This window comes from Pelobates fuscus, chromosome 7 (genome assembly GCF_036172605.1).
Source record: "Pelobates fuscus isolate aPelFus1 chromosome 7, aPelFus1.pri, whole genome shotgun sequence".
Lineage (NCBI taxonomy): Eukaryota > Metazoa > Chordata > Amphibia > Anura > Pelobatidae > Pelobates > Pelobates fuscus.
In genome coordinates this window covers 62,172,962-62,187,605 of record NC_086323.1, presented here as the reverse complement: position 1 = coordinate 62,187,605, position 14,644 = coordinate 62,172,962, and the positions used below count along the sequence as shown (strand labels likewise).

The 14,644-nt window shown below is 43.4% G+C and overlaps 1 protein-coding gene across 1 annotated transcript in view; it reads right to left on the bottom strand.

Annotated features, from left to right (window-relative positions):
* The window catches only part of SNX7 (sorting nexin 7), a 118,988-nt gene extending 118,222 nt beyond the window's left edge, over positions 1 to 766 (bottom strand). Inside the window, exon 1 of the mRNA XM_063428341.1 lies at positions 548 to 766. Coding sequence (XP_063284411.1) covers positions 548 to 691 — 144 coding nt within the window. The 5' untranslated portion in view covers positions 692 to 766. The remainder of the gene's footprint in view (positions 1 to 547) is intronic.
* Between the last annotated feature and the right edge of the window lie 13,878 nt (positions 767 to 14,644).

The window sequence follows — 14,644 nt, the reverse complement described above, 5'->3', positions numbered from 1 at the left end:
AACTCAAAACTTTAATGAATTACTGACATTTCAAACTTTGATACAGAGGTCCATTAAACTTGTGACAGTTCCATTAGTATTTGACAGCTAAGGGTGATACAATCTGTAGTAATAAATATAGAAACCACTAATCACTTTTCTGAGATATATATATATATATATATATATATATATAAATAACTGGACAATCTGGGAGCAGATCCCAAGTATGATTCAATATGAGCTCATCCTATAACAACGTGGCATTGCTTGCTATCCAATACATAAATAGGGGGACTTTAGGAAAGGGACTTTGTCATTAGAAGCTGGTAATTGCATACAGCAGTTAATATGTAACTTCTGAAACTCCACAGAGTTGTTCGAACTGCACTCCCCATGAAGCTCAGCCAGACACTGGATGGAAAGTATGACCACGATGTCCATCCAGCTGGAGAGCTCTTTATTTCTGGTATATTCACACAGCCGCGTCCGGTATCCAGACTCCTGGTTTCTAGTAAACTTTCCTCCAGTAATCAGTTCGCCCTGGTGGTGTCCCGCCTTCCCTTACCTTGCTGAACACCTCCAGGTCGTCGTCTTCATCAAAGTGCAGGGTTTCCGGTGACAGGGGGAGCGAGGGCAGCAGCGAGCTCTGCCCCGGGGTGATACAGCCCGGAGATACTGAGAGACTCGGTGTCCCGGGATGTGGCTCCATCGCCAGCTCTGACTGTGCTCCAGCTGCCCCCGTAGACTTGACAGGGGGACGGCTTCTCCCTCCCGCCCCTGGCCAGATTCCATTGGTTGGCATCAGGCGGCTCACTGCGCAGGACCGGAAATTCCTGCTTCGGAGATTTCGTTGCTAAGCAACAAGCCATAGCTATGTGTTAGTAAGAAAGCATTTTATAGTTGTTGTTTTTTTGTTTGTTTGTTTTTTTTTTAATAGCTTTTGCTACAAATCTGCAATTGTGTTCCTGAAATAAGTATTTGATTTTTAAAAGATGCAATTATTATTCCTAGATTGTAAACTCTTCAGCATGGGTCCTCAAACTTCACCACCCCCCCCCCCCCCCCCCCCAGATGTTGCTGAACTACAACTCCCATGATTCTTTGAATTACATAGCCAGAGAATAATGGGAGTTGTAGTTCAGAAAACAACTGGGGGGCCGGAGTTTAAGGACCCATGCTCTTCAGGGACCTCTTCACATCTTGTCTCTAACAACATCGCTTTGTCTGTCCATTATTTGCTGCTGTGCATCCTCCAGACCTGCCATATCACTCCATAAGTTTTTGAGAAGTAATTTAAAGAGATTTTCAAATTTAAGGCCAAAGTTGGAGATTTCTTTGTTTTTTTGACTAGGAGGATTTTGTCAATTTCAGCTATTTTGACCTGAAACTTGAAATTCACTTTGAATTCAGTGCAATTCCCACTTTAGTAAATAATCCTGTCTAGGGACCAACTTTGCTACCTGTTGGGTTAAGGAACGTAAAATATAATTTGAGAGCATAATTCAATAAATCATACATCACTTTTTATGAGTTGCAGGGCATTTTTACTAGTACGTGAGTGGTATATGTGAGTTTAAAGGACCATACTAATCACTGTAGTAGCCAATGTAAGAAGTCAAACATTTCAGTAACAGTTTGACTTCTTGCCTGGGGTCCACTTGCTGTTATCCCTGCCTCCTCTGGTGCCAGACTCTCCTCTCAGTGGTATTATTATAATTATTATTGCCATTTATATAGCGCCAACAGATTCCGTAGCACTGTACAATATCATGAGAGGGGGGGATTTAACTATAAATAGGACAATTACAAAAAAACTTACAGGAACAATAGGTTGACGAGGACCCTGCTCAAACGAGCTTACAGTCTATAGGTACTTACTTTCTACTTTTTCCAGATGGTCTCTCATTGGATTCATCTCTTTTTGGATAAGCTCTTTAAGCGTAACAGCCAAGGGAATCACTTTTTGTTCTTGTTGCCTGTTTTTTTCATAGCTGCCTCATGGTAAAAGACTCTATTCAAGCTATAGGTCAAGGTTTTTTTATTTATTTTTTTCCTTTCCTAGATATAGGATGTACTGGCAAAAGATGGTCCTCTTTCGTTAGATTGGAGTTCTACAGTAGCACCAACGTATCTCCACCAGGATTGATTTCGTTTTGCATCAGGCCCTTCCTTTATAAGAATGTGAGAATTACCCTATCTTCAGCCAAGGATGCCCTTGCGAATATTCGAAAGTCACTACTAAATGTAATCCTCTATTGGCAGGCCTACATTGAAATCCAGGGAGTATAGGGTATTAAGAAAACTTGAATTTCAACCTTGATTCACTTTCATCACATTCTGTTTTTTTCTTACAAAGTCAGTAGAAAGCTTAGATTTTAATTCCTCATCCCTCATACCCTCTTCCTAGGATCTTCGTTCCCTTACAGAACTGAAAGAGTATAGTGGCCACTATATTGGAAAATATTTATAATTCAGCTATGTATTAATGGCTTTTGTTGCTTTATGTCTAGTCTTTTATTTGTTAACTCCCCTCCTTTTTCTTCACTGCTTAAGTATTTCTTATTTGTAAATGGACATCCATTAAAACACATTAATCAATAATTGTATTTTTAATTTCTTGGCTAAGATACATGAGCGCATTAAGGTTCCTCTGAACAATGGAATTAAACTAAAAGTTTCTGCTGGTCTGGCATTCCGAGTCTCTTGAAATAGAACTTCTACAACTCTCTTATTTGTCGCACAAAATACCCCCCCCCCCCCCCCCCATTGTCTATCCCTTCTTTTAAACCATCAAAGATTATCTGGAACCTCCATAGCATTTCTTCTGGCTTTCTATCGTCTGTTCGTTTCCTGGAAAGAATCAACTCACTCTGCCAAAATATCCACAGTCATGCCAAATTATGTACCCTATTTACTATATTATCCAAATACTCTGTCACAACGCTCTCTGTGACGAAACCAACCTCGCCACTGGGCCCTGGAGAAGCCTGTTTGCGAGCCTCCTACCTACTGACTATGGCCCCTGGGTTATTTGGGGCATATTGTACTGTATATGGCTGCTACTGGCCATTTAAAATCATCTATGAACAGATTGGGACTTTTGGGACTACTGTCCCTTTAAGACTATGAAGCATATTCCAGTGTACTGCCTGTAATATTGTATATGTATTTATGTGTTAAGTTTAACCTGGGTGATTTGTATGCAGTATTCATCTGATTGTTCGGTAGAATCACTCCATTCATTATATTGAGTGAAACTACCGAACAACCAGACCACCCAGGAATAAGTGTGCCTCCAATTACAGTTTTCAACAATGTTGCAAACGGGTAATTGGCAATCAGTGTAATGTATTCTTTGTCCTCTGGGTGGCCGCCATTCGGGAAACAAACACGTGGCGGCGGCCATCTTAAACTACCGAACAGCCGTGTTTTGCCGTCGAGTGTCTGGAACTAAAATCGGACACTTGACTAGGCAAACACCGCTGAGACCTCCATACTTCCAGAAATTCGTATAGAAACTACCGAATGACCCGCCGTTCGGTAGAAAGAACCCCACAAACAAGGGAATTCATTCAAACCCTCTCCAGGCTCTATAACACAGGCAATTCGTCTGTTTTCATTCCCTTGTTTGTGACCGACCGCAGGGCCAAAATGCATGGAACTGTTTTCGGATACTTTACCCATGCGGTCGGTCAAATCTTTGGAACCCCATATCTCCCGAACCGTTCATCCGAATGACTTGAATTTTGAATATGTTGTCCCCCTGAATAAGGGCTATCCAGCGATGCTGGATTTAAAGGTGTACCCCCTGGTTTTGGGGTACATCCAGAACTTGGTTAAAAATGTGTACTGTATAATTGGGTTTACTGTTATCTGAGGGGAGGGGATGTGTGGGCTGAACCATGTATGTGATTGGTTGTTTTATGCCTCCCCCTGGGTGTGGCCTGTAAGTGTACAACTGTAATAAAAGCCAGACTGGGTGTGCTAGCACCTCAGATCATCTTGTACCTTCATGAAGTTTCGGCTCATGTTTGGGGGATTGGAGAACTACACTCTGGGGATTGCTATAATCACTATACTCCCCAGGGTATTAGCGCTGAGCTCTGCTAAGAGTTGTTCCTGTGCCTGCTCTCTGGAATTCGGAGAGGTCCATCTACTGGAAGCTAGACCCTGGTCTTGGGTCCAGAGTGGGTAGCGTGGCGAGACCCCAACCAAGCTGCGGCGGTTCGTGGGAGTCTACAGTGGTTATGGTGTCTGGTGGAGTGCTTGGAGACCTCGGAAAGCACTAGGAGCATCCGTCAGCGGAGGGTACCCGGTCGGGGTGCCAGCGGTTCCGTTACACTCTCCATTTTTATGTTTGAGTGTGCATTTTAGACACAAAAAAGACACACAAACCATCTTAGTGTTTCATACCAAGGAGTCACAAGACTGCTTAGACAAGTTGGTCAAGTCTTTAGGTCCGCTGCACCTTGAGGATTATGGGACCTAATGCACCTTCCCAGGGCCGATTCTAGGGTCACAGATGCCTAGGTGCAGAATTGTATTGGGAGCCCCCAGGTGGGCATGGTCATCTTACTAACCCCTGCTCCTTTGCAATGACTTCCCCTCTCCATCTAGACACACACTCAGTGACAGTCACACACTCTCACTGAGAGACACTGACAGAAACAATACGCAGATACAGACTCTCAATGACAGATACACAATCTCACTGATTTGAAACACTCACTGACAGACACAAATGATGACAGACACACACATACACACTTACTGACAGACACACACACACACACACGCACATTGAAAGACTCTCTCAATCCCACATTCTCACTGATTTAAAAATGCTCATTGGCAGACACACACACACTGACAAAACAAATTCTCACAGCACCCCTTCCTGGCCCTTTTCCTTGCCCTACCTAAAGGTATGCCAACATCTAAGCCAAAGCAATATATCTTGGACAATACAGCTGATCTGAAAAAAAATGAATAGTGATGTACCGAACGGTTCGCTGGCGAATTGTTCCTGGCGAACATAGCGTGTTCGCGTTCGCCACGGCGGGCGAACACATGCGCGGTTCGATTCGCCCCCTATTCGTCATCATTGGGTAAACGTTGACCCTGTACCTCACAGTCAGCAGACACATTCCAGCCAATCAGCAGCACACCATCCCTAGCAGACCCTCCCACCTCCTGGACAGCATCCATTTTAGATTCATTTGGAAGCTGCATACATTTTTTTATTATTATTATTTTTTTATTCTTTATTTTTGTAGTGCATGGAGGTATAACAAATGAGCATGTGGTACCCCAAAGGCATTCCTCATGCTTTTCAAGTAACAATTGTAACAATAGTATATGTTAATACCTGCGCGGAGCCCTCCATGGGTGAAAATGGATTAATTTTTTTTTTGTGCTCGGGTTTTTTATTTTATTTTTAAGTTCGACGGGTATGATGGCTTTTTATTTGGCCTTTTTTGGGGCTGAAAAATGAAGATTTTAGAAAAAAGAAGACGTTGAATAGTAAGTTGAATTTTACTTTACAGGGTAGTAATTTTATTCCCCCTCACTATATTTTAGGGTGAGGGGGGTAGGTAGGGGCTTTTTTATTTGGGTGTTTGACATGGGGCTTGGGGACCCCTAGTCACCTTTGATGGGGGAGGGGAGGATTTTCATTTAGAGCCCCCACCCGCCGGTCAGGGGTGGGGGCCGGGAGGGACAGTAGGTCCCCCCCCTTATTGTTGTTTAGGGCCCCCACCCGCAGCTCAGGGGTGGGGGCGGGGGGGGGGACAGTAGGTCCCCCCCCCATTATTCTTTTATAGGGCACCCACCCGCAGCTCAGGAGCCATGTTACTCTGTATATAGAGGGAGCCATGTTTACACTGTATATAGAGGGAGCCATGTTTACACGGTATATAGAGGGGAGCCATGTTACTCTGTATATAGAGGGAGCCATGCTATTCTGTATATAGAGGGAGCCATGTTACTCTGTATATAGAGGGAGCCATGTTACTATCTGAGGTGGTTAACTATGATTGGCCCTGGCATGTTTGTTAGTCTGGCCTGCATGGTTGTCTGGCATGAATAAAAGTAGCATGTTTCAACTATATTAGTAGTTAGACTAGTTTGCACTAAAACATGTGCAAATGGGGAGTTTGCGGTTGTGTAAATGGACTGTTTGCGGTTGTTTGCGGTGCGTTAAACGGGGAGTTTGGTCTGTCACTGTGAAGCGGGCGTAACCCTTATACTACCTGATCGATACAACATCATACCTGATGTTTTAAAGCACGTTATTCCAAACAATTTAGGAATGTTAGGTGATTTATGCCCTTTATGGATTAAAACGAGACTCTGCATCAACTATGTAATTTTCTATGGGAGTTTTGCCATGGATCCCCCTCCGGCATGCCACAGTCCAGGTGTTAGTCCCCTTGAAACAACTTTTCCATCACTATTGTGGCCAGAAAGAGTCCCTGTGGGTTTTAAAAATCACCTGCCCATTGAAGTCTATGGCGGTTGGCCCGGTTGGCCCGTTCGCGAACATTTGCGGAAGTTCATGTTCGCCGTTCGCGAACCAAAAATGTTATGTTCGTGACATCACTAGAAATGAATTGCACATTTGTTCCATTCCAGCTGTTTTGGAATAGACCGTTAGTCCTTACCATGCCAATAGATTAGAATAAACGTTTGTGTGTTACTTTACACCTCCTTGACCTGTGGTACGTTTTTCCTGATTCTTCATTAATGTCTCTCCAAATCCCTTCTTTCCACCTTGTTTGTCTCATTTCCTTTTTCAGTCTTGTCTCTTAACCCACTGTTATTTCTTGTGTGTCTCTTAATCCCTTTTAAACCCTTTGTTTGTCCCCACATAAATACATTTACATGCTAGACATGCAATCACATATACATATGGAAATAACGATAATCACAAACTGAACACATCAATATTGAATAAAAGGGACTGCACTCTAGTTACATAATTCCATTTCTTTTGAATGATATAAAAGGCAAAAAAAAATGTGGTTCTCAAACTAAGGAGGTCACCACATCTCCAGATATACGTGATACACAAAACATGGAAGTCCAGCATTCAGCGTTCTAAATCACAACATACATAATCTCACAATTACACACACACTGCCCCATGCATACCTAGACAGTCACAAACAATATAATACACACACATTCACACTGTCATATGGACACTGTATCGGTCACACACTCACATACTTACACAATATAAGTTACAACATTTACTCAGTGTCACCTACACACAGTCCTTGCTGTCATGAGGGAGGAGGAGAAGAGGGTGTCTAGTTTTGGGAAGGCAGGCATTCTTTCCTGCTTCCATTCTGTGCAGTAACGGCTCTAGACTTGGTGACGCCCTCTTAAACAATTATCTTTAGAAACTCATTTGTATAAATTATTTATAAATGCAAAGCTTCTATGTAAATTAGTTTTCCTTATTTCAGTTTGCCGTATATGTACAGTGATGTATGCACCCCATATACACATTAATACATATACATATAAATCCACAGATCATATCTAATACATTCATAGACATGCACACATTCACATACATACACAGACACACACTGTCACATGCATAGGCACATACCAACATACGCAGTCACATACATACATACTATTTTATTTACAAAAGTGAGAATTGTCAGGAATTTATAGTGGTTATCCAAGTGGATGAAAGAATAGTTTTAGTGAATCACCTTGTCAGACATGAATTAACACACACCATCACAGAAACACGTCATCATGGAAACAGACGCACCAAAAAACATTCACAGACATACACGCATTAACAAAGTTGCAATAATTCATAAAAACACACAACATACTCAGTCACATACTTACACATAAAATCACAAACAGTCACATAAATAAATAGGTCAACAATAGCAGGTACAGCGTCACACACAGACTGCTTATTTATAGCAGGTTGATTGATAGCTTAACTGATTTAGTGTTCAGGTGTGGTTATGTGACAGGGTAGGTAGGTAGTAACTCAGCAGAGTATTGGTGTAACACCACCTATACTCAGCAGCTCATTTTCCAGCCACATACTTGGGGAGTTTCTAGGGTTGGCAGGTTTTTAAGGCTGCATGCTAAAGCAGCCACTCATTCTCCTGAGTCCTACCGTGTTCCAAGCTGTGACACTCTTCCCTGCAGCACCCCCGTCATTCTAGTGCTTAGTCACAAATGCCCCCTGAAATGACCCTGGTGGTCCAGTGGTGTCCTATATAAGTTCCCTGGCAGTCCAGTATTGAAGAGCAGGAAGCGCACGTCCTGCTGTTTCTGACCATAATACCAACTTCTTTGCGGCTCCGGCTTTCAATGTTGCCAGAGCGCAGGCTGAGAATCTCTAAGCCTTTGGTCAGACTCATAACTGAGCGCCTGAACCACGAGGGAGAGGATATGATCTGACTGCACCTACTGCTGGTGAGCACCAGTGGACCACCAGGGAATCGTTTGAATTTAATATGCCGGTGTCCCCAACTTGCGAGATGTGTTGGCCGTCGGGTGCCTCTATTGTCATGGCGCCCTGCATGACCGCACAACTTGCACACCCCAAATGCTGGCCCTCACTCTCAATGACACACACACACAAACCCTGACAAACACACATTCACTGGCACACACATACTCACTGACAGACAGACACACACTCACTGAAAGACAAACACATTCACTGACAGACAACCACTTACTTGACAGACACGCTTGCTGACACACACAAACACTGACAGAGACACTCGCTGAAACACACAAACACTGACAGATACACATTCAATGACAGACACATTTATTGACAGACACACTTACACAGTCTTGCATGCACACACTCACAAATTAATTGCATTGCTTGTCGCTCCTACCTTTATGAGTCCTCTGGGTCCTCTCCCCGGGGTCCAGTGGATTTCATGCTCTTCCTCTCTCCTCCCTCGCACCGTTTAGTGATGCAGGGCCTAAATTACGTCATATTCCGGCTCCCGGCATCACCACAGAGCGCGCACGAGGGAGGAGCAGGAAGATCATAAGCACAGACAGCGCTCTCTCACCGTTGCCTGCCTCCTTCCTCACCCCAGCCTGGTATATTGCTGCAGAGTAGACACCTGCCCTCTGGGATAAGCAGGTGCCTATTCTGCCTTGCTAAATAAACGCTGCTCCGGGGGCTCCCTGTGACAGCCATTCGGCCTGCTCCGCACAGCGGCCTCTAGTGTTGGGCCCTCCAAGCATCAATGAGACCTGTGTGTTGGGTAAATTGATTTGTTTATCCTGTCCTCCCATGCCCTGGGATGGAGGATCCCTGGTCAGGAGTTTCTGTCAACCGCTGGACATGGCATCGCATTAAAGTCAACCCGACTACTGAGGGAACAGACAGTAGACTCCAGAGAATCCCAGAATACTGGGTCAGGGCTATTAGGAGCGTTAAGGAAATGATATGTCAGTGAGTATAAGGTGCTAATAAGTTGCCTGATTGATCAGCTTGAGAGTGTATAACCTGCAGAGGGCATTGTTTGTGGATACGTATGCCACCCTGTTACATTTGTATAGGCCTCTGGATTCATGGATTCTAATTTAGACATGGTCAGGAGATTAAGCATATGTGGGATAGGTATAAGGCTATAAGTTAAAAGATAAGGCCAGGGACTAATGAAAGTATTTTAAAAATTGTGCAGACTAGAGGGGCCGAATGGTTCTTATCTGCCGTCACATTCTATGTTTCTATGACCGTGGCTGGAATATATTTTATTTGACACAAGGACTAGCCCGTTACTAAACTCCGTGAAACTAACTGTGGTATACAAAACAAAGAAATGCAGGGAAAAAGGGTATTTAAATTAACAAAACAACAGTGATGGTAGAATAATGCTTCTGCCCGCCCCATGTTTGCTCCAATAAGAGTTCATTTGTTTCTAGGGGTTCAGAAATATCCCTTTTTTCTCATTTTAGATTTTAGCTGAAAGTAGCAAGATGAAATGGTAGAGCAGGATTCACTTGAGACGTTTGCCTTGATGTCACACTTTAATGGCCATTGCAGTGATACTAAAACCTATGTAGAGGCGGAGCTTAGCGGGCAAAGCGGTCGGTCGCATGGTTGCGGGGCTCCCGACAATCGAGCTGACAAACCCCTTCTACAAACGAGCAAATACGACCCACATACGCTCCAGATACTCACCGAGACCCACACATCCTCAATGGGTCGGAAAATGAAAAAGGCGAGAGCCGAAAAACCACGACAAGGCATGGATATCGGGGCGATGTGGCGGCAAGCACAGGCCGCAACCGGAGCGCACATGGCGGCCATGCATGGCGGATGCTCTGATTTCTCGGACGGGACCTCTGAAGGAGAGGATGGGGACCACCCACAGCCCGAGACCATACAGGTACAAGCGCTGGTACAGGCACAGCCACCCATGAAAGCACCCACCCCAGTGACTATGGAGGCCCTAGGGGAACTCATGGCAGACCACCATAGAAAGATAGCTGCAGATGTGGCCCTACTTAGGGAGGACTTTAAACTCATCACAACCAGACTGGGAGCTGTGGAAGGCACCGCCAACAATCACACAACACAGATCGCAGAATTACAAACGGCATTACATAGCCTGAAGCAGCAAACCCTGCTCCACGAGCAGCTACTTGCCTCCCAAGAGGATAAACTTCGCCGTAACAACCTAAAACTTAGGGGAGTCCTGGACTCCGTCCCAGAGGCGGAACTACCACATTTGGCCAGAAGGCTTCTTACCACGCTAGTGACCCCGAAAGCAGCCAAGGCAATCACCCTCGATGGCATATTCCGCCTACCAAAGTCAGCGAGAGCCCCACCAACCGCCACAGGGGACCTCATAGTCCGGTTCCAGTCCATCAGTGACAAGCAGGCAATTATGGCGGCAGTTAGAGGCCAACCGACACTTACCTTTGAGGGGATGACACTATCCTTCTTCTCTGATCTATCAGGGGGGACATTGGCGTGGAGGAGATCCCTGGGCCCATTCACATCCCTCCTACGACGACACCAAGTCCGGTACCGCTGGGGTCCAGGGCGCGCCCTTCAGATTGACCGAGGAGGCAGCTTTCATATAGTCCATAACATTCAGGAGGCCACGGAGGCACTAGGACTATTGAACCTCCCCACGACCGCGCTCACTACAGCGACAGACAAGGCTGGATCCACGCGCCCACTAGGGAGGAACGCAGCCGCCGCACCGGAGTTTGTCCCTCGACGATCCCCTGCAAACCCTTACGTGGCAGCCACTACATGAACTGGAGCTCGATAATATGGGACTCACTTTAGGACATACAATACCCCCACCGTCGACCATTTGCATGAGACTCTATATATGTTACAGCTGAAACGATTTCGAGTTTTAATTTTACACTACGGAAATAGTTTAATCTTTTAGTTTTTCTTTTTTTTTTTTTTTTTTTTCACTAACCTCACCAGAACGTGCCTAATAAGTCCATGCCTACACATATGTTGACACACACAGTGCACACTATCTTACAGCATAGGGGCTTCCTACGCAGTACCACACCTCCACTGGACCCGCTTCAGCTGCGACGCGCCACCAAACGGTGACATCGGCAGATAAAGGTCTAACGTTGCAGGTCTGGTCTTATGCAGCACTAGGCTGTGACCCTTATGCCTATCACAGATCACCCATCACACTAGGCCGACCATCCTATCTTAGCAGCACTGCTTCCTACACTCACTTTACTCTTAAACCAGACAAAACGTATTACTGTTGACATTTTTGTACATATTACAGGAGCACCCACACTAATACCGACAATCAAAAGCACTCTCACGCCATCTATCTATGGCTCCCCCGAGCTTCCACACAACGCAACACAGCTCATACCAACATAGGATAACTCTCATGAACATCCATGCACGGCGAATCATTATGCTTCAGAACCTAACTCTATGTAACCCATAATATGCTGGCAGCTATTGCCCCCCACAGCCAAACCAGCTACACTCATCATGTGTCATAGCTATGTGTCCTGCGAATGTTATTCTCACACTGTTTTACTGCCATATGTCAACGCGACAACTTAATGCCAGTGGTGTTACTAGCTTATTCCTAAGTTTTTAATGTTTTTAGTTTTGCGACTGATAACTATCTTGCGAGAGGGTTTGCTATATGTTAACTAGTTTTTGCTTATTTACAGTAGACGTACTCAACGTCCAAGTATTCACTTACACTCACAAAAAATGTGCAAGAAATCTGTATGTCATGACACTGTTATCTCATGTATGTTAAAATTGGGCTTGTACCGCTGTCGTGGCGCAGCAAGCTTGTTTTGTTCATGATTTGCACAATAAAACAAAGATTGACAAAAAAAAAAAAAAAAAAAAACCTATGTTATTTAAATGTGCATAAGGATTTGGGATAGTGCGCAGATAACTTTTTAGGGTTTTATGTTGAGGCTGATGAATGCAATAGCTGTCCCCAAGAGTAGTGGGAATTTGATTGCATGAATTATTTCTGTGTATAATTCTGTATATGTATTTGCCTGTGATAAACCGATCCCTTATGATAGAATCCAGGTGAGTCGATGGGACTATTCTACATAGAAGGAGTTACAGTGTGCAGAAAACTGACTCTCAAGGTTTAAGCCATTTAAATGAAGTTGGAAACATACTGAATTGTAAACTCTTATCACATCGCACTGTTTACTGGACAAAGACAGACGTCACCAATAGGCATTCATGTCGCTGTTTGTAGGAAATGCTGAATATTTTGGGGCACAGAGGAAAAGAGAAGCACAGTGACCATCTATTGTTACTGTGAACATTCTGGTTACAGAATTAAATCAATTGTACATTAAGGAATGCTTTTAAAACCTTGAAAGTATCCTGCATTATAGATGATTAGCTCTTCCAAGATGAATAATATGAGCTATCTAAAGCTTTTATTGAACAACTAGTGATGAAGGCTTCTGTTTTCAAATTGTCAATATAAAATATGCAGACATGAAGATCTATATATATATATACTGGCTATGGCTATTTTACAAGATTTTCAACTTGCAAGAAATAAACCCATGATATTCATAACTCAAATGCATAGCAGAGATCAAGGTTCCCATATTTTTCTCTTTGATGAATACACATATTTTTACATTAGACAATGATAGCTTTTTGGATTTTCAAGTTTTTAAATTAACTTACATTTTCCAATTTGAATCAGTTTTTGTGCATCTCCATTATGAATATTTAATCTCTTTGCTACAGCATATATTTTTTTAAAGAAGAAAAATAGCAGATCATGTATTTGAAACTTGGGATGTATTGCTAGCACAAATACTTCAAAATCACAAATTTCATGTATTTGTTGCTGTTAATAGATGCCTAGAAATAAGTCATGTAAATTTAATTTGTTAGGGAACACTCCAAGCATTGTAGCCATCACAGCCTGGTGTCATGGTTATGATGCCAGGAGTAAAAACAAAGAGAATGTTACCTGCGCTCTGGCCTAAATCCCCATGTACATTTAAACAAAATGGAGGCTCTTTAGTTTTATTCCAATGGCCATTTGAATATATACAGTCAAGTCCATAAATATTGGGACATCGACACAATTCTAATCGTTTTGGCTCTATACACCAACACAATTGAAATAAAACAAACAAGGTGTGCTTTAACTGCAGACTTCCAGCTTTAATTTGAGGGTATTTACATCCAAATCAGGTGAACGGTGTAAGAATTACAACAGTTTGTATATGTGCCTCCCACCTTTTAAGGGACCAAAAGTAATGGGACAGATTAACAGTCATAAATCAAACTTTCACTTTTTAATACATGGTTGCAAATCCTTTGCAGTCAATTACAGCCTGAAGTCTGGAACGCATAGACATCACCAGACGCTGGGTTTCATCCCTGGTGATGCTCTGCCAGGCCTCTACTGCAACTGTCTTCAGTTCCTGCTTGTTCTTGGGGCATTTTCCCTTCAGTTTTGTCTTCATCAAGTGAAATGCATGCTCAATCGGATTCAGGTCAGGTGATTGACTTGGCCATTGCACAACATTCCACTTCTATCCCTTAAAAAACTCTTTCCTGTTTTTGAGGCTCACCAATGGTTTACATCTTGTGGTGAACCCTCTGTATTCACTCTGGTGAAGTCTTCTCTTGATTGTTGACTTTGACACACATACACCTACCTCCTGGAGAGTGTTCTTGATCTGGCCAACTGTTGTGAAGGGTGTTTTCTTCACCAGGGAAAGAATTCTTCGGTCATTCACCACAGTTTTTTTCCGTGGTCTTCCGGGTCTCTTGGTGTTGCTGAGCTCACCGGTGCGTTCTTTCTTTTTAAGTATGTTCCAAACAGTTGATTTGTCCACACCAAATGTTTTTGCTATCTCGCCAGGGCCGGATTAGCATAGGGGCTGATGGAGCTGCAGCTCCAGGCCCAGGCCCATGGAATAGGCCCATTGAAAAAAAAAATTTTTTTTTTTTTTTCATTTTTTTTTTTCATTTTTTTTTTTTTTTTTTTACACACACACACTACTCTTATGTTTGCCACCTGACTGGTATTTTACTGGCACAGCCGGTATTTGAGACTGCCTGGCCGTGCCGGTATTGCAGTAATACTGGCAATACAAATGCAGGTATTTTTCTCAGAATAAGTGG